The 21,573-nt window shown below is 47.0% G+C and overlaps 1 protein-coding gene across 2 annotated transcripts in view; it reads left to right on the forward strand.

The window, feature by feature from the left end:
- The window catches only part of LOC143801404 (thioredoxin-related transmembrane protein 1-like), a 37,445-nt gene extending 16,212 nt beyond the window's left edge, over nucleotides 1-21,233 (forward strand). The window contains exons 8-11 of one of the 2 annotated variants that reach the window (XM_077281247.1): nucleotides 2,890-3,043; nucleotides 16,459-20,067; nucleotides 20,352-20,635; nucleotides 20,708-21,233. In XM_077281247.1, the coding sequence (XP_077137362.1) occupies nucleotides 2,890-3,020 (131 nt within the window). In that variant the 3' untranslated portion in view covers nucleotides 3,021-3,043; nucleotides 16,459-20,067; nucleotides 20,352-20,635; nucleotides 20,708-21,233. Of the gene's footprint in view, nucleotides 1-2,889; nucleotides 3,044-16,458; nucleotides 20,636-20,707 lie in introns of both variants that reach the window. The other variant, XM_077281246.1, reaches the window with a different exon arrangement.
- Nucleotides 21,234-21,573: the final 340 nt, after the last annotated feature.

Here is a 21,573-nt window from a genome sequence, read left to right on the forward strand (position 1 = left end):
CGTCTGTCCTTCTGTCCCGGTTATTCGTTCGCTGATTGGTCTCGGCAGCTGCCTGTCATGGCTGCCGCGACCAATCAGCGACGCACACAGTCCAGAAAAAAATGGCCGCTCCCTACTCCCCGCACTCACTGCCCGCCGCCCGCATACACCCCTCCGCTCACACAGGGTTAATGCCGGCGGTAACGGACCGCGTTATGCCACGGGTAACGCACTCCGTTACCGCTGCTATTAACCCTCTGTGACCAAGATTTACTGTTGACGCTGCCTATGCAGCGTCAATAGTAAAAGGATCTAATGTTAAAAAAAAAAATCATTACATACTCACCTTCCGATGCCTTTCCCACTCCTCGCCACCCTCCGGTAACCGCTCTGTGCAAGCGGTGGGATCCGGTACCACTTAGAGCATCGCAGAAGCTCCTGCCATGACGTCACGGTCATGTGACCGGGGCGTCAGCACACCCAGGGACGGCAAGCTGCAGCCTGTACCGCGGACAGGCCACAGTACTACAAGTATGGTGAGTATGTATACACTACAAGGGGACTTCGGATCGGAAGGTGAGTATGTTTATTTTTTATTTTTTAACCTGTCACGTGGCTGGGCAATCTACTACATGGCTGGGTTATATACTACGTCGCAGGGCAATATACTATGTCACTGGGCAATATACTAAGTGGCTCTGTGCTGTATACTACGTCGCTGGGCCACGTCACTGGGCAATATATTACGTCACTGGGCAATATATTACGTCACTGGGCAATATACTACGTAACTGGGCAATTACGTCACTGGACAATATACTACGTGGCTCTGCTGTATACTACGTCACTGGGCAATATACTACGTCACTGGGCAATATACTACGTCACTGGACAATATACTATGTGGCTCTGTGCTGTATACTACATCACTGGGCAATATACTACGTGGCTCTGCTGTATACTACGTCACTGGGCAATATACTACGTCACTGGGCAATATACTAGGTCACTGGGCAATATACTACGTCACTGGGCAATATACTACGTCACTGGGCAATATACTACGTCACTGGGCAATATACTACGTCACTGGGCAATATACTACGTCACTGGGCAATATACTATGTGGCTCTGCTGTATACTACGTCACTGGGCAATATACTACGTCACTGGGCAATATACTATGTCACTGGGCAATATACTACGTCACTGGGCAATATACTATGGCTCTGTGCTGTATACTACGTCACTGGGCAATATACTATGGCTCTGTGCTGTATACTACGTAACTGGGCAATTACGTCACTGGACAATATACTATGTGGCTCTGTGCTGTATACTACATCACTGGGCAATATACTACGTGGCTCTGCTGTATACTACGTCACTGGGCAATATACTACGTCACTGGGCAATATACTATGTGGCTCTGTGCTGTATACTACATCACTGGGCAATATACTACGTGGCTCTGCTGTATACTACGTCACTGGGCAATATACTACGTCACTGGGCAATATACTATGTCACTGGGCAATATACTACGTCACTGGGCAATATACTATGTGGCTCTGTGCTGTATACTACGTCACTGGGCAATATACTACGTGAGCATACATATACTAGAATACCCGATGCGTTAGAACCGGGCCACCATCTAGTGAAGAATAAAAGGCGACATAGTATCACTACACCGTAACAGGACCGCCCCCCCCCCCATTTAAAACAGTATCCTTAAAAAATAAAATAAATACATTACTGCAGTAATAATATCCCTTAATTAGCCCCTGTGGTAATAATAATACCCCCCGTCCTGGCCCCGTGTATCTCTTTCCTGGTGTCAGCCATATGTTCTCCCATCTTGCCCTCATGAGTATCCATCCTGCACGATCTGTCTCCAGTCCTGCCCCCGGTGTGTCCAGCACCTCTGCCCCCGGTGTGTCCAGCACCTCTGCCCCCGGTGTGTCCAGCACCTCTGCCCCCGGTGTGTCCAGCACCTCTGCCCCCGGTGTGTCCAGCACCTCTGCCCCCGGTGTGTCCAGCACCTCTGCCCCCGGTGTGTCCAGCACCTCTGCCCCCGGTGTGTCCAGCACCTCTGCCCCCGGTGTGTCCAGCACCTCTGCCCCCGGTGTGTCCAGCACCTCTGCCCCCGGTGTGTCCAGCACCTCTGCCCCCGGTGTGTCCAGCACCTCTGCCCCCGGTGTGTCCAGCACCTCTGCCCCCGGTGTGTCCAGCACCTCTGCCCCCGGTGTGTCCAGCACCTCTGCCCCCGGCCCCCCGAATCGCCGCATAATAATAGGTTCTTCTCACCTGACCACGGTCCTGTGGCGAAGGCGAAGCTCCCTCCACTCAGCAGAAGCGCGCACTCGCCAGTGACTAACACTGACGTCAGACTCCGGCAACGTGCGCGCTGCGGCTGACGTCAGCTGCCAGCCTCCGATTGGCTGGCAGCTGTTAACTATTGACGTGCGGGCGCAGGCCCGCACGTTAATTGTGTTGCCGCAGCGCCGCTAAGGGCCCGGTTTAGCCTGCCGGTAGGGGCCCGGTGAGCAGATGAGACGGGGCCGATGCGGCCCCCTCTGCCCGCCGGGCCCCATACGCCAGTCAGGGCAGTAATGCCGTGATTTTGGCCCTGCCTGTATGCCCATATTAATAGGTCATACACATCACAGGGGAAAGAAAACTTTAAAGGAAAAAAGTCGCCCTCAATACTTCTCATGTCCAAGGTAAATTACGGGAGTTTGGAGTAAATGAGGTGGAACTGGTGCAGCACCTGCCTAGTAACAGCACCACGTTCTGCACCTAAAGCATGCGGAAACTCTATTGTTCCCTGTTATCTGCCATTTATTTATATGCGCAAACAACAAATTGTTGTAATAGTTTATATCCCCATTTTATTTTTTTTTTAAGAAAATCCTTCTCCAGAAGCTGCAAGACTCTTGAAAGAGCTGGAGGAAGAGCAGGATGTGGAAGACGACGGGGAGGCAACAAGGGACGAGCGCTCCAAAGAAAATCTACGGAAAAGAATCGGAAAATCGTAACTTTCTATCAGCATTTGTAGCAGGTAACTCCTCAGATCTGAAGTCACTGCTCCTGATCATTTACTACATTGTATCTGTGCCAAGGAAATGTGCCGGCTGCAAAGGATTGTCTGTCCTAGATAGAATAGCAAACCACCTAGTACTGACTGCAGACAGGATCTCATCATGTATCTCTGTATACAGGGAGCTCCCCCTAGTGGTGGCTGCAGACAGGATCTTATCATGTATCTCTGTATACAGGGAGCTCCCCCTAGTGGTGACTGCAGACAGGATCTCATCATGTATCTCTGTATACAGGGAGCTCCCCCTAGTGGTGGCTGCAGACAGGATCTTATCATGTATCTCTGTATACAGGGAGCTCCCCCTAGTGGTGACTGCAGACAGGATCTTATCATGTATCTCTGTATACAGGGAGCTCCCCCTAGTGGTGGCTGCAGACAGGATCTTATCATGTATCTCTGTATACAGGGAGCTCCCCCTAGTGATGACTGCAGACAGGATCTTATCATGTATCTCTGTATACAGGGAGCTCCCCCTAGTGGTGACTGCAGACAGGATCTTATCATGTATCTCTGTATACAGGGAGCTCCCCCTAGTGGTGGCTGCAGACAGGATCTTATCATGTATCTCTGTGTACAGGGAGCTCCCCCTAGTGGTGGCTGCAGACAGGATCTTATCATGTATCTCTGTGTACAGGGAGCTCCCCCTAGTGGTGGCTGCAGACAGGATCTTATCATGTATCTCTGTATACAGGGAGCTCCCTCTAGTGGTGGCTGCAGACAGGATCTTATCATGTATCTCTGTATACAGGGAGCTCCCCCTAGTGGTGGCTACAGACAGGATCTTATCATGTATCTCTCTATACAGGGAGCTCCCCCTAGTGGTGGCTGCAGACAGGATCTTATCATGTATATCTGTATACAGGGAGCTCCCCCTAGTGGTGACTGCAGACAGGATCTTATCATGTATCTCTGTATACAGGGAGCTCCCCCTAGTGATGGCTGCAGACAGGATCTTATCCTGTATCTCTGTATACAGGGAGCTCCCCCTAGTGGTGGCTGCAGACAGGATCTTATCATGTATCTCTATATACAGAGAGCTCCCCCTAGTGGTGACTGCAGACAGGATCTTATCATATATCTCTGTATACAGGGAGCTCCCCCTAGTGGTGGCTGCAGACAGGATCTTATCATGTATCTCTGTATACAGGGAGCTCCCCCTAGTGGTGACTGCACACAGGATCTTATCATATATCACTGTATACAGGGAGCTCCCCCTAGTGGTGACTACAGACAGGATCTTATCATGTATCTCTCTATACAGGGATCTCCCCCTAGTGGTGACTGCACACAGGATCTTATCATGTATCTCTGTATACAGGGAGCTCCCCCTAGTGGTGGCTGCAGACAGGATCTTATCATGTATCTCTGTATACAGGGAGCTCTGTCATGATCTCAATGGCCAGAGAACATAGCATAAGCCTATATAGGAACAAGCTCTTGGAAGATGGGAACTGAACTGACCATGAACTAAACCTACCGCACAACTAGAAGTAGCCAGGTAGCATATCCTACTTTTTATCCCTAGATGCCCAGCGCCAGCCGGAGAACTAAATAATGCTAGCAGAGGGAAATATTAGTCCTAGCTCACCTCTAGAGAAATACCCCGAAAGGAGACAGAGGCCCCCCACATGTATTGGCGGTGATTTAAGATGAAATAACAAACGCAGCAGGAAAATAGGTTTAGCAAATTTGAGGTCCACTTACTAGATAGCAGAAGACAGAAAGAACACTTTCATGGTCAGCAGAAAACCCTAACAAAACACCATCCAGAAATTACTTTAAGACTCTGGCATTAACTCATAATACCAGAGTGGCAATTCCTGATCACAAGAGCTTTCCAGACACAGTAACGAAACAACAGCTGTGAACTGGAACAAAAATGCAAAAACAAACATGGACAAAAGTCCAACTTATCTAGTTGTTGTCTAGGAGCAGGAACAAGCACAGAGAGGCTTCTGATAACATTGTTGACCGGCAAGCAACTAACAGAGAAGCCAGGTTATATAGCGACTCCCACATCTTGATGGGAACAGGTGAACAGAGAAGATGATGACACAAGTTCAATTCCACCAGTAGCCACCGGGGGAGCCCAGAATCCAAATTCACAACAGAGCTCCCCCTAGTGGTGACTGCAGACAGGATCTTATCATATATCTCTGTATACAGGGAGCTCCCCCTAGTGGTGGCTGCAGACAGGATCTTATCATGTATCTCTGTATACAGGGAGCTCCCCCTAGTACTGACTGCAGACGGGATCTCATCATGTATCTCTATATACAGGAAGCTCCCCCTAGTGGTGACTGCAGACAGGATCTTATCATATATCTCTGTATACAGGGAGCTCCCCCTAGTGGTGACTGCAGACAGGATATTATCATGTATCTCTATATACAGGAAGCTCCCCCTAGTGGTGACTGCAGACAGGATCTTATCATATATCTCTGTATACAGGGAGCTCCCCCTAGTGGTGGCTGCAGACAGGATCTTATCATGTATCTCTGTATACAGGGAGCTCCCCCTAGTGGTGACTGCAGACAGGATCTTATCATATATCTCTGTATACAGGGAGCTCCCCCTAGTGGTGGCTGCAGACAGGATATTATCATGTATCTCTATATACAGGAAGCTCCCCCTAGTGGTGACTGCAGACAGGATCTTATCATATATCTCTGTATACAGGGAGCTCCCCCTAGTGGTGGCTGCAGACAGGATCTTATCATGTATCTCTGTATACAGGGAGCTCCCCCTAGTGGTGGCTGCAGACAGGATCTTATCATGTATCTCTGTATACAGGGAGCTCCCCCTACTGGTGGCTGGAGACAGGATCTTATGTATCTCTGTATACAAGGAGCTCCCCCTAGTGGTGACTGCAGACAGGATCTTATCATATATCTCTGTATACAGGGAGCTCCCCCTAGTGGTGACTGCAGACAGGATCTTATCATGTATCTCTGTATACAGGGAGCTCCCCCTAGTGGTGGCTGCAGACAGGATCTTATCATGTATCTCTGTATACAGGGAGCTCCCCCTAGTGGTGGCTGCAGACAGGATCTTATCATGTATCTCTGTATACAGGGAGCTCCCTGTTATGAACTGGTGGTTTAGTAGCAACATGGGACGTGCTCTGGAGGAGGTGGTATCTGTACTGACCGCAGTTCCTGAGCTTATCACAACACTAGAAGTAGCCGTTGGATGTTCCTGTCACTCCCTAGACACCTCGTCACAGCCGGAGGACTAACTACCCCTAAAGATGGAAACAGGAAAGCTATCTTGCCTCAGAGAAAATCCCCAAAGGAAAGGCAGCCCCCCACAAATATTGACTGTGAGTGGAGAGGGAAATGACAAACGCAGAATGAAACCAGGATGTAGCAAAGGAGGCCAGTCTAGCTATATAGATAGAACAGGACAGAATACTGTGCGGTCAGTATAAAAAAACTAGAAAAATCCACCACAGAGTTTACAAAATCTCCACACCTGACTAAAGGTGTGGAGGGTAAATCTGCTTCCCAGAGCTTCCAGCTTAACTGAATAAATCCATACTGACAAGCTGGACAAGAAAAAACATAGAAAGAGCTGAACGATAAAGTCCACAATATGTGGACAGCAAAAGAACAAGCAAGGACTTATCTTTGCTGAACTGGTCAGAATATCAGGGAAATCCAAGCAGAGATGTGAATCCAACCAGGAACCATTGACAACTGGCCCAGGCTGAAGGATAGAGCCAGGATAAATAGCCGAGCCAGAAAGACGATCAGTGGAAGCAGCTGCGACTGCTAAATCCAAGGAGCAGCAGTTCCACTCAAAACCACCGGAGGGAGCCCAAGAGCAGAACTCACAAAAGTGCCACTTACAACCACCGGAGGGGAGCCCAAGAGCGGAATTCACAACAGTACCCCCCCCCCCTTGAGGAGGGGTCACCGAACCCTCACCAGAGCCCCCAGGCCGATCAGGACGAGCCAAGTGAAAGGCACAAACCAAATCGGCGGCATGGACATCGGAGGCAACAACCCAGGAATTATCCTCCTGGCCATAACCCTTCCACTTGACAAGATACTGAAGCCTCCACCCCGAAAAACGAGAATCCCAAATTTTCTCCACCACATATTCCAACTCCCCCTCAACCAACACCGGGGCAGGAGGATCAACCGAGGGAACAACAGGCACCACATATCTCCGCAACAAAGATCTATGGAAAACATTATGGATGGCAAGAGGCTGGAAGGGCCAAACGAAAAGACACCGGATTGATAATCTCAGAAATCTTATAAGGACCAATAAACCGAGGCTTGAACTTAGGGGAAGAACCCTTCATAGGAACATGACGAGAAGATAACCAGACTAAATCCCCCACCCGAAGCCGGGGACCAACACACCGACGGCGGTTAGCAAAACGTTGAGCCTTTTCCTGAGACAACGTCAAATTGTCTACCACATGAGTCCAAATCTGCTGTAACCTGTCCACCACAGAATCCACACCAGGACAATCAGAAGGCTCAACCTGCCCCGAAGAAAAACGAGGATGAAAACCAAAATTACAAAAGAAAGGCGAAACCAAATTAGCCGAACTAGCCCAATTATTAAGGGCAAACTCGGCCAACGGCAAGAAAGCCACCCAATCATCCTGATCAGCAGACACAAAGCATCTCAAATAGGTTTCCAAGGTCTGATTAGTTCGCTCAGTTTGGCCATTTGTCTGAGGACGGAACGCCGAAGAAAAAGACAAATCAATGCCCATCGTAGCACAAAAGGCCCGCCAAAACCTAGAAACAAACTGGGAACCTCTGTCAGACACAATATTCTCCGGAATGCCATGCAAACGAACCACATGCTGAAAAAACAATGGAACCAAATCAGAGGAGGAAGGCAATTTAGGCAAAGGTACCAAATGGACCATTTTAGAGAACCGGTCACAAACCACCCAGATAACAGACATCTTCTGGGAAACAGGAAGATCCGAAATAAAATCCATGGAAATATGCGTCCAGGGCCTCTCAGGGACTGGCAAAAGCAACCCACAAGCGCGGGAACAGCAAGGCTTGGCCCGGGCACAAGTCCCACAGGACTGCACAAAAAAACACACATCCCGCGACAAGGAAGGCCACCAAAAGGACCTAGCAACCAAATCTCTGGTACCAAAAATCCCAGGATGACCAGCCAACACTGAAGAATGAACCTCAGAAATTACCTTACTAGTCCATCTATCAGGAACAAACCGCTTCCCCACTGGACAGCGGTCAGGTTTATCAGCCTGAAATTCCTGAAGCACCCGCCGCAAATCAGGGGAGATGGCAGAAAGAATCACCCCTTCCTTAAGAATGCCAATCGGCTCAAGAACTCCAGGAGAATCAGGCAAAAAACTCCTAGAGAGGGCATCAGCCTTAACATTATTAGATCCTGGAAGATACGAGACCACAAAATCAAAACGGGTGAAAAACAGGGACCATCGAGCCTGTCTAGGGTTGAGCCGCTTGGCCGACTCGAGGTAAATCAGATTCTTATGATCGGTCAAGACCACAACGCGGTGCTTGGCTCCCTCAAGCCAATGTCGCCACTCCTCAAATGCCCACTTCATAGCCAACAACTCCCGATTGCCGACATCATAATTGCGCTCCGCAGGCGAAAACTTTCTGGAAAAAAAGGCACACGGTTTCATCAAAGAACCATCAGAATTCCTCTGAGACAAAACGGCCCCTGCCCCAATCTCAGAAGCCTCAACCTCAACCTGAAAAGGAAGAGAAACATCCGGCTGACGCAACACAGGGGCAGAAGTAAATCGGCGTTTAAGCTCCTGAAAGGCCTCAACCGCCGCAGAGGACCAATTCGTCACATCAGCGCCTTTCTTCGTCAAATCGGTCAGGGGCTTAACCACACTGGAAAAGTTGGCAATGAAACGGCGATAAAAATTAGCAAAGCCCAAAAATTTCTGAAGGCTCTTCACCGATGTGGGTTGAATCCAGTCATAAATGGCTTGGACCTTAACAGGATCCATTTCTATAGCCGAGGGAGAAAAAATAAAACCCAAAAAAGAGACCTTCTGAACTCCAAATAGGCACTTAGACCCCTGCACAAATAAAGCATTATCACGAAGGATCTGGAATACCATCCTGACCTGCTTCACATGAGACTCCCAATCATCGGAAAAAATCAAAATATCATCCAAATACACAATCATGAATTTATCAAGATAATTGCGGAAAATATCATGCATGAAGAACTGAAATACAGAAGGAGCATTAGAAAGCCCGAAAGGCATCACAAGGTATTCAAAATGGCCTTCGGGCATATTAAATGCAGTTTTCCATTCGTCACCCTGTTTAATACGAACAAGATTATATGCCCCTCGAAGGTCAATCTTAGTAAACCAACTAGCCCCCTTAATCCGAGCAAACAAATCAGAAAGCAAAGGTAAAGGGTATTGGAATTTGACCGTGATCTTATTAAGAAGGCGATAATCAATACAGGGTCTCAAGGAGCCATCCTTCTTGGCAACAAAAAAGAATCCCGCTCCCAATGGTGACGAAGACGGCCGAATATGCCCCTTTTCCAAAGACTCCTTGACATAACTCCGCATGGCGGCATGTTCAGGCACAGACAGGTTGAAAAGTCGGCCCTTAGGGAACTTACAGCCAGGAATCATGTTAATAGCACAATCACAGTCCCTATGTGGAGGAAGGGAACTGGACTTGGGCTCATCAAATACATCCTGGAAATCCGACAAAAACTCAGGAACTTCAGAAGAGGGGGAGGAGGAAATTGACATCAAAGGAACGTCACTATGAACCCCTTGACAACCCCAACTAGTCAGACATAGATTTCCAATCCAGCACCGGATTATGTTCCTGTAACCATGGAAAACCCAGTACAACAACATGCAAGTTAAGCAACACCAGAAAACGGCAATCTTCCTGATGTGCTGGAGCCATACACATGGTCAGCTGAGTCCAATACTGAGGTTTATTCTTGGCCAATGTTGTAGCATCAGTGTCCCTCAAAAGAATAGGGCTCTGCAAAGGCTGCAAGGAAAAACCACAGCGCCTGGCGAATTCCAAGTCCATTAAGTTCAGGGCAGCGCCTGAATCCACAAATGCCATGACAGAAAAGGACTATAATGAGCAAATCAGGGTCACAGATAAGAGAAATTTAGGCTGTACAGTACTGATGGTAACAGACCTAGCGACCCTCTTAGTACGCTTAGGGCAATCAGAAATAACATGAGCAGAATCACCACAGTAAAAACACAGCTTATTCTGACGTCTGAATCCCTGCCGTTCAGCTCTAGTCAGAATCCTATCACATTGCATAGGCTCAGGACTCAGCTCAGAGGACCCTGCCATATGGTGCACAACTTTGCGCTCGCGCAGGCGCCGATCAATCTGAATGGCTAGAGACATAGATTCGCTCAAACCAGCGGGCGTGGGGAGCCCCACCATAACATCTTTAAGGGCTTCAGAAAGACCCTTTCTGAAAATTGCTGCCAGAGCATCCTCATTCCATTTAGTGAGCACAGACCATTTTCTAAATTTCTGGCAGTATAATTCTGCCGCTTCCTGACCCTGACACAGGGCCAACAAGGTTTTTTCTGCATGATCCACAGAATTAGGTTCGTAATACAATAATCCGAGCGCTTGAAAAAATGCGTCTACATTAAGCAATGCTGGATTCCCTGATTCAAGGGAGAATGCCCAGTCCTGAGGGTCACCACGCAGCAGAGAGATGACAATCTTAACCTGCTGAATGGGGTCACCAGAGGAACGGGGTTTCAAAGCAAAAAAAAATTTGCAGTTATTTTTAAAGTTCAAAAACTTAGATCTGTCCCCAAAAAACAAATCAGGAGTAGGAATTTTAGGCTCTAAAGCCGGAGTCTGGACAACATAATCTTGGATACTCTGTACTCTTGCAGCAAGTTGGTCCACATGAGAAAACAAACCCTGAACATCCATGCCAGCGCCAAAATCCTGAACCACCCAGAGATTAAGAGGAAAAAAAGACAAAACAGACTGCAAAAAAAAAAAATGGCTCAGAACTTTTTTTTCCTTCTTTTGAGATGCATTTAATTCATTTCTGGCCAGTTGTACTGTTATGAACTGGTGGTTTAGGAGCAACATGGGACGAGCTCTGGAGGAGGTGGTACCTGTACTAACCGCAGTTCCTGAGCTTATCACAACACTAGAAGTAGCCGTGGGATGTTCCTGTCACTCCCTAGACACCTCGTCACAGCCGGAGGACTAACTACCCCTAAAGATGGAAACGGGAAAGCTATCTTGCCTCAGAGAAAATCCCCAAAGGAAAGGCAGCCCCCCACAAATATTGACTGTGAGTGGAGAGGGAAATGACATACACAGAATGAAATCAGAATGTAGCAAAGGAGGCCAGTCTAGCTAGATAAATAGAATAGGACAGAATACTGTGCGATCAGTATAAAAAAAACTAGAAAAATCCACCACAGAGTTTACAAAATCTCCACACCTGACTAAAGGTGTGGAGGGTAAATCTGCTTCCCAGAGCTTCCAGCTTAACTGAATAAATCCATATTGACAAGCTGGACAAGAAAAAACATAGAAAGAGCTGAACGATAAAGTCCATAATATGTGGACAGCAAAAGAACAAGCAAGGACTTATCTTTGCTGAACTGGTCAGAATATCAGGGAAATCCAAGCAGAGATGTGAATCCAACCAGGAACCATTGACAACTGGCACTGGCTGAAGGACAGAGCCAGGATAAATAGCCGAGCCAGAAAGACGATGAGTGGAAGCAGCTGCGACTGCTAAATCCAAGGAGCAGCAGTTCCACTCAAAACCACCGGAGGGAGCCCAAGAGCAGAACTCACAACAGCTCCCCCTAGTGGTGGCTGCAGACAGGATCTTATCATGTATCTCTGTATACAGGGAGCTCCCCCTAGTGGTGACTGCAGACAGGATCTTATCATGTATCTCTGTATACAGGGAGCTCCCCCTAGTGGTGGATGCAGACAGGATCTTATCATGTATCTCTGTATACAGGGAGCTCCCCCCTTGTGGTGGCTGCAGACAGGATCTTATCATGTATCTCAATACAGGGAGCTCCCTCTAGTGGTGACTGCAGACGGGATCTTATCATGTATCTCTGTATTCAGGGAGTTCCCCCTAGTGGTGGCTGCAGACAGGATCTTATCATGTATCTCTGTATACAGGGAGCTCCCCCTAGTGGTGGCTGCAGACAGGATCTTATCGTGTATCTCTGTATACAGGGAGCTCCCCCTAGTGGTGACTGCAGACAGGATCTTATCATGTATCTCTGTATACAGGGAGCTCCCCCTAGTGGTGGCTGCAGACAGGATCTTATCATGTATCTCTATATACAGGGAGCTCCCCCTAGTACTGACTACAGACGGGATCTCATCATGTATCTCTGTATACAGGGCGCTCCCCCTAGTGGTGGCTGCAGACAGGATCTTACCATGTATCTCTGTATTCAGGGAGCTCCCCCTAGTGGTGGCTGCAGATGGGATCTCATCATGTATCTCTGTATACAGGGAGCTCCCCCTAGTGGTGGCTGCAGACAGAATCTCATCATGTATCTCTGTATACAGGGAGCTCCCCCTAGTGGTGACTGCAGACAGGATCTTATCATGTATCTCTTTATACAGGGAGCTCCCCCTAGTGGTGGCTGCAGACAGGATCTTATCATGTATCTCTGTATTCAGGGAGCTCCCCCTAGTGGTGACTGCAGACAGGATCTTATCATGTATCTCTTTATACAGGGAGCTCCCCCTAGTGGTGGCTGCAGACAGGATCTTATCATGTATCTCTGTATACATGGAGCTCCCCCCTAGTGGTGACTGCAGACAGGATCTTATCATGTATCTCTGTATTCAGGGAGCTCCCCCTAGTGGTGACTGCAGACAGGATATCCTGTATCTCTGTATACAGGGAGCTCCCCCTAGTATTGACTGCAGACAGGATCTTATCATGTATTTCTGTATTCAGGGAGCTCCCCCTAGTGGTGACTGCAGACAGGATCTTATTATGTATCTCTGTATACAGGGAGCTCCCCCTAGTGGTGACTGCAGACAGAATCTCATCATGTATCTCTGTATACAGGAAGCTCCCCCTAGTGGTGACTGCAGACAGGACCTTATCATGTATCTCTGTATACAGGGAGCTCCCCCTAGTAGTGACTGCAGACGGGATCTTATCATGTATCTCTGTATACAGGGAGCTCCCCCTAGTGGTGGCTGCAGACAGGATCTTATCATGTATCTCTGTATACAGGGAGCTCCCCCTAGTGGTGGCTGCAGACAGGATCTTATCATGTATCTCTGTATACAGGGAGCTCCCCCTAGTGGTGGCTGCAGACAGGATCTTATCATGTATCTCTGTATACAGGGAGCTCCCCCTAGTGGAGACTGCAGACAGGATCTTATCATGTATCTCTGTATACAGGGTGCTCCCCCTAGTGGAGACTGCAGACAGGATCTTATCATGTATCTCTGTATACAGGGAGCTCCCCCTAGTAGTGACTGCAGACGGGATCTTATCATGTATCTCTGTATACAGGGAGCTCCCCCTAGTGGTGGCTGCAGACAGGATCTTATCATGTATCTCTGTATACAGGGAGCTCCCCCTAGTGGTGGCTGCAGACAGGATCTTATCATGTATCTCTGTATACAGGGAGCTCCCTCTAGTGGTGGCTGCCGACAGGATCTTATCATGTATCTCTGTATACAGGGAGCTCCCCCTAGTGGTGACTGCAGACGGGAGCTTATCATGTATCTCTGTATACAGGGAGCTCCCCCTAGTGATGACTGCAGACAGGATCTTATCATGTATCTCTGTATACAGGGAGCTCCCTCTAGTGGTGGCTGCAGACAGGATCTTATCATGTATCTGTATACAGGGAGCTCCCCCTAGTGGTGACTGCAGACAGGATATTATCATGTATCTCTGTATACAGGGAGCTCCCCCTAGTGGTGGCTGCAGACGGGAGCTTATTATGTATCTCTGTATACAGGGAGCTCCCCCTAGTGATGACTGCAGACAGGATCTTATCATGTATCTCTGGATACAGGGAGCTCCCCCTAGTGGTGGCTGCAGACAGGATCTTATCATGTATCTCTGTATACAGGGAGCTCCCTCTAGTGGTGGCTGCAGACAGGATCTTATCATGTATCTCTGTATATAGGGAGCTCCCCCTAGTGGTGACTACAGACAGGATCTTATCATGTATCTCTGGATACAGGGAGCTCCCCCTAGTGGTGACTGCAGACAGGATCTTATCATGTATCTCTGTATACAGGGAGCTCCCCCTAGTGGTGGCTGCAGACGGGAGCTTATTATGTATCTCTGTATACAGGGAGCTCCCTCTAGTGGTGGCTGCAGACAGGATCTTATCATGTATCTCTGGATACAGGGAGCTCCCCCTAGTGGTGACTGCAGACAGGATCTTATCATGTATCTCTGTATACAGGGAGCTCCCCCTAGTGGTGGCTGCAGACAGGATCTTTTCATGTATCTCTGTATACAGGGATCTCCCCCAGTGGTGACTGCAGACAAGATCTCATCATTTATCTCCGTATACAGGGAGCTCCCCCTGTATACAATATGCTATAGTTACCGTTGTGCTCAAAAGTTTACATACTCCAGAAGAATTTTTGCTTTCTTGGCCTTTTTTCAGAGAATATGAAAACACCAAAACTTTTCCTCCACTCATGGTTAGCAGTGGTTGGCTGAATCCATTTATTGTCAATCTAGTGTGTCTTTTTAAATCATGATGACGGACTAAAACATCCAAATGACCCTGATCAAAATTTCACATACCCCATTTCTTAATACCGTGTATTGCCCCCTCTAACATCAAGGACAGCTTGAAGTCTTTTGTGGTAGTTGGGGACAGGGCTGTGGAGTCAGTCGTGGAGTCGGTGTCATGGAAATTGACGAGTCGGAGGATTGGCTTACCACCTCCACAGCCCTGGTTGTGGATGAGGTTCTTTATTTTCTCAGATGGGAAAGCTGCCCACTCTTCTTGGCTAAAAGCCTCCAGTTCCTGTAAATTCCTGGGCTGTCTAGCATGAAATGTTCGCTTGAGATCTCCCCAGAGTGGCTCAATGATATTGAGGTCAGGAGACAGAGATGGCCACTCCAGAAACTTCACTTTGTTCTGCTGTAGCCAATGACAGGTCGACTTGGCCTTGTGTTTTAGATCATTGTCATGTTGGAACGTCCAAGTACGTCCCATGCGCAGCTTCCGGGCTGATGAGTGCAAATTTGCCTCCAGTATTTGCTGATAATGTGCTGCATTCATCTTTCCTTCAATTTTGCTCATCTTTCCTGTGCCTATGTAGCTCACACATCCCCAAAACATCAGCGATCCACCTCCGTGCTTCACAGTAGGAATGGTGTTGACCTCTCTCCAAATGAACGTTTACGGTTGTGGCCAAGGTCTCATCACTCCAATTTACCTTGTTCCAGAAGTTTTGAGACTTTGTCTCTGTGCAGTTTTGTGTATTGTCTGTGAGATACTTTGTGGTATTTGCGCAGTAATGGCTTTCTTGCGGTGACTCGACCATGCAGCCCATTTTCTTCAAGTGCCTCCTTATTGTGCATCTTGAAACAACAGCCACACCGCTAGTTTTCAGAAAGTCCTGGATTTCAGCTGATGTTATTTGTGGGTTTTTCTTTGCATCAAGAACAATTTTCCTGACAGTTGTGGAATTAATTTTTGTTGGTCTACCTGGCCGTGGTTTTGTTTTTACAGAGCCCCTGATTTTCCATTTGTTAATCACAGTGTGAATGCTGCTGACTGGCATTATCAATTCCTTGGATATCTTTTTGTATCTCTTTCCTGTTTTATACAGTTCAACTACCTTTTCCCGTAGATCCGTTAACAATTTTTTTGCTTTCCCCATGACTCACAATCCAGAAACGTCAGTGGCTGGATGAAAGATGCAAGAGTCTGTGTGGATCCCAGGAACTCACTCAGCTTTTATGCACACACTGATTACAAGCAAACAGGTCACAGATAAGGATGTTCCCTTTAGGAGCCATTCACACCCATTTGTGTCAACCTCACTCCCTATGTGCATATTATCAGGCCAAAATCACCAGGGGATGTGAGCTTTTCATCAGGGTCATTTGGAGGTTTTGGGTTGTCATTATGATTTGACAAGAGAAAACACAGTAGTCTGACAATAAATGGCTTCACCCAACCACTGACCATGAGTGGAGGAAAAGTTTTGTTATCATTCATATTGTCAGAAAAAAGGCCAAGAAAGCAAAAATTCTGCTGGGGTATGTAAACTTTTGAGCACAACTGTATTTTTCAACTATTAATTGCTTGTTTCCTGCTGATATCTACTGATATTAAACTACATCCCTCAGCTATTGTTTTCTGTTTGCAGACCCTGAAGCCGGCGATAGAGCAGCAGCTGCAAATCTTTCCTTTCGGATCCGTCTGCTCCCAGTCCCAACTCCAGACCTTGCTCAGCAGCCCCTGAAGATGGCGCCCCCTTCTGGCAGGCATTGACCTTTTTATGTCTTCCTGATCTGACCGGACCTGGTACATGATGGCAGGGGTTTCGGATGTCCCCATGTGTTCTGTCTGTATTTTATAGCTTTATACGACCCCCGGCAGCCGCCGCACGTGTCCCGCCTAGTCCACATTATCGGCTCGCTGAGCGTTCGGAGTATTTCTTGCACATTTAATACCATTTTCCATACAGCATACATGGCAGCGATAGGTGTCTGCGTAGAAATTAATCCTTTACTTCTGCTCCTTCTTATTCCTTGCTGTGTAGCTGCGCTTCCACCTCTGGCTGGCCGTGAAGGATGACCTTCAGTGTAAAGTATTCACACTCCTTGTTAGCCAATCAGCCAAGAGGGGGCCTCTATTTTGCATATAGTGGGGTTTGTTCATTTTGAGAATTTAAGGGGTGTTTCACAAATTCTAACGGTAGTGTGTGTATATATACATACAGGTCCTTCTCAAAAAATTAGCATATAGTGTTAAATTTCATTATTTACCATAATGTAATGATTACAATTAAACTTTTATATATTATAGATTCATTATCCACCAACTGAAATTTGTCAGGTCTTTTATTGTTTTAATACTGATGATTTTGGCATACAACTCCTGATAACCCAAAAAACCTGTCTCAATAAATTAGCATATTTCACCCGTCCAATCAAATAAGTGTTTTTCAATAACAAACAAAACAACCATCAAATAATAATGTTCAGTTATGCACTCAATACTTGGTCGGGAATCCTTTGGCAGAAATGACTGCTTCAATGCGGCGTGGCATGGAGGCAATCAGCCTGTGACACTGCTGAGATGTTATGGAGGCCCAGGATGCTTCAATAGCGGCCTTAAGCTCATCCAGAGTGTTGGGTCTTGCGTCTCTCAACTTTCTCTTCACAATATCCCACAGATTCTCTATGGGGTTCAGGTCAGGAGAGTTGGCAGGCCAATTGAGCACAGTAATACCATGGTCAGTAAACCATTTACCAGTGGTTTTGGCACTGTGAGCAGGTGCCAGGTCGTGCTGAAAAATGAAATCTTCATCTCCATAAAGCATTTCAGCCGATGGAAGCATGAAGTGCTCCAAAATCTCCTGATAGCTAGCTGCATTGACCCTGCCCTTGATGAAACACAGTGGACCAACACCAGCAGCTGACATGGCACCCCACACCATCACTGACTGTGGGTACTTGACACTGGACTTCAGGCATTTTGGCATTTCCTTCTCCCCAGTCTTCCTCCAGACTCTGGCACCTTGATTTCCGAATGACATGCAAAATTTGCTTTCATCAGAAAAAAGTACTTGGGACCACTTAGCAACAGTCCAGTGCTGCTTCTCTGTAGCCCAGGTCAGGCGCTTCTGCCGCTGTTTACCTGGGGAATGCGGCACCTGTAGCCCATTTCCTGCACACGCCTGTGCACGGTGACTCTGGATGTTTCCACACCAGACTCAGTCCACTGCTTCCTCAGGTTCCCCAAGGTCTGGAATCGGTCCTTCTCCACAATCTTCCTCAGGGTCCGGTCACCTCTTCTCGTTGTACAGCGTTTTCTGCCACATTGTTTCCTTCCAATAGACTTACCATTGAGGTGCCTTGATACAGCACTCTGGGAACAGCCTATTTGTTGAGAAATTTCTTTCTGGGTCTTACCCTCTTGCTTGAGGGTGTCAATGATGGCATTCTTGACATCTGTCAGGTCGCTAGTCTTACCCATGATGGGGGTTTTGAGTAATGAACCAGGCAGGGAGTTTTTAAAAGCCTCAGGTATCTTTTGCATGTGTTTAGAGTTAATTAGTTGATTCAGAAGATTAGGGTAATAGGTCGTTTAGAGAACCTTTTCTTGATATGCTAATTTATTGAGACAGGTTTTTTGGGTTATCAGGAGTTGTATGCCAAAATCATCAGTATTAAAACAATAAAAGACCTGACAAATTTCAGTTGGTGGATAATGAATCTATAATATATGAAAGTTTAATTGTAATCATTACATTATGGTAAATAATGAAATTTAACACTATATGCTAATTTTTTGAGAAGGACCTGTATATATTGTTCCTGCAGCTCCTACCCTCCCTATACACATGCACACTTGGCTCGGTCGATCATGCATGTATTCTGAATGGGGAGGAAGCTGCTGCATGACATCTTTATACTCTTCTCTGGGGAAAAGGATAATGCATGCTGAAATTCAATATGCCCAATCTTTACAAGGGGGTTTCCAAGAATAGACAGACCCCTTAATGCCTCTTCCTTCTGCCCCGTTATATTCCCTGTCTCTCTCCTACTTCTTGGGGGTGGGTAGGTACAAATAAGAATTTCAAGCGTAAGTGTACTACATCTTGCCGGTTTCTGGGGACTCCTAAGTATCGGCACACCTATAACATAATGGAGACCTCTGTAAGGGTCTCTGATCTTCCCGGGATACTTAATAATATTGTTTTGTTACATCGGGGTTTGTATTTGTGTGTTGTCTGTGAGTTGTCTGCCAGTCTTGGGGACATCGAGGGTTACAATTATTTATTAATGTGCTCAGTAACTACAGACAGTGTCAGGTCGGTGCTGTTATACTGATTACACTGCTACCTGTGATCAGCATTGTGCTCAGTGACTACAGACAGTGTCAGGTCGGTGCCGTTATACTGATTACACTGATACCTGTGATCAGGATTGTGCTCAGTGACTACAGACAGTGTCAGGTCGGTGCCGTTATACTGATTACACTGATACCTGTGATCAGGATTGTGCTCAGTGACTACAGACAGTGTCAGGTCGGTGCCGTTATACTGATTACACTGATACCTGTGATCAGGATTGTGCTCAGTGACTACAGACAGTGTCAGGTCGGCGCTGTTATACTGATTACACTGATACCTGTGATCAGGATTGTGCTCAGTGACTACAGACAGTGTCAGGTCGGTGCCGTTATACTGATTACACTGATACCTGTGATCAGGATTGTGCTCAGTGACTACAGACAGTGTCAGGTCGGTGCCGTTATACTGATTACACTGATACCTGTGATCAGGATTGTGCTCAGTGACTACAGACAGTGTCAGGTCGGTGCCGTTATACTGATTACACTGATACCTGTGATCAGGATTGTGCTCAGTGACTACAGACAGTGTCAGGTCGGTGCCGTTATACTGATTACACTGATACCTGTGATCAGGATTGTGCTCAGTGACTACAGACAGTGTCAGGTCGGTGCCGTTATACTGATTACACTGATACCTGTGATCAGGATTGTGCTCAGTGACTACAGACAGTGTCAGGTCGGTGCCGTTATACTGATTACACTGATACCTGTGATCAGGATTGTGCTCAGTGACTACAGACAGTGGCAGGTAGGTGCAGTTATACTGATTACACTGATACCTGTGATCAGGATTGTGCTCAGTGACTACAGACAGTGTCAGGTCGGTGCCGTTATACTGATTACACTGATACCTGTGATCAGGATTGTGCTCAGTGACTACAGACAGTGGCAGGTAGGTGCAGTTATACTGATTACACTGATACCTGTGATCAGGATTGTGCTCAGTGACTACAGACAGTGTCAGGTCGGAGCCGTTATACTGATTACACTGATACCTGTGATCAGGATTGTGCTCAGTGACTACAGACAGTGTCAGGTCGGTGCCGTTATACTGATTACACTGATACCTGTGATCAGGATTGTGCTCAGTGACTACAGACAGTGTCAGGTCGGAGCCGTTATACTGATTACACTGATACCTGTGATCAGGATTGTGCTCAGTGACTACAGTGTCAGGTCGGAGCCGTTATACTGATTACACTGATACCTGTGATCAGGATTGTGCTCAGTGACTACAGACAGTGTCAGGTCGGTGCCGTTATACTGATTACACTGATACCTGTGATCAGGATTGTGCTCAGTGACTATAGACAGTGTCAGGTCGGTGTCATTATACTGATTATACTGATACCTGTGATCAGGATTGTGCTCAGTGACTACAGACAGTGTCAGGTCGGAGCCGTTATACTGATTAAACTGATACCTGTGATCAGGATTGTGATCAGTGACTACAGTGTCAGGTCGGTGCCGTTATACTGATTACACTGATACCTGTGATCGGGATTGTGCTCAGTGACTACAGACAGTGTCAGGTCGGTGCCGTTATACTGATTACACTGATACCTAGTGATGAAATCCATCTTGTGGCTGTTGTGGAACCGTTATTTTCAGTTTTGAGTTAATGATATGTTTGTGCTCTGGAGTGGCCTGATAATATAGATTAAACAACAACCACAAGACTGATTTAATCACCGGGTATCATTGTAATCAGTATAACTTACCTGACACTCTCTGAAGGTTGCTGAGAACAAACCTGCTGCAGGTTCCCTTTAAGTCCATTCCTATTACTCTCCTGAGCAGTTCGCACCGGTAATTAAAACTGACCAATCAATCGCTGCATTTCTAACCTGCGCTGCGGTGATTGGTTCATGCTGAAACTCTCCTTACTTTGCTTTTGCACACAGACCCCCATCTGTCTGTCTGTGGGGGTGGGACCTCGTCTCTGCAGGGTAGTTACATAGAAACAAGTTCTCACAGAGTAACGAAAACCCTCCAAGATGATGTTTTGTATTTTTGTAACAAGTTGGATGCAATTAATAAACAGGGTTTTCATTTTGAGATTCTTTGTTGTGCTGAAAAAACGCAGAAACTTTCTGGGGGAGGGGTCTCGTTTAAAGGGAACTGTCCAGCGAGAGGGGATCACCTTTAAAGGGAACAATCCGTGCAGGTGTCACGTTTAAAGGGAGCAGTTTGGGGAGGGGTCTCGTTTTCATCATTAGCCATTCTTCCGTGTACTCGGAATTCCACAGGCAAATCCGCAACGCGTGCACATACACTTAGGGTTAGGACTGGCCAAGAAGTGCCATTATTATTTGTCTGCTTCTAGGCACAAAATAGATTATTTGAACTAAATCTGGCATTTATTGTATAGTGCTTATAGAAATCCAGCTTTGTATAG

The sequence above is a fragment of the Ranitomeya variabilis genome, chromosome 1, assembly GCF_051348905.1.
Source record: "Ranitomeya variabilis isolate aRanVar5 chromosome 1, aRanVar5.hap1, whole genome shotgun sequence".
NCBI classification, from domain to species: domain Eukaryota; kingdom Metazoa; phylum Chordata; class Amphibia; order Anura; family Dendrobatidae; genus Ranitomeya; species Ranitomeya variabilis.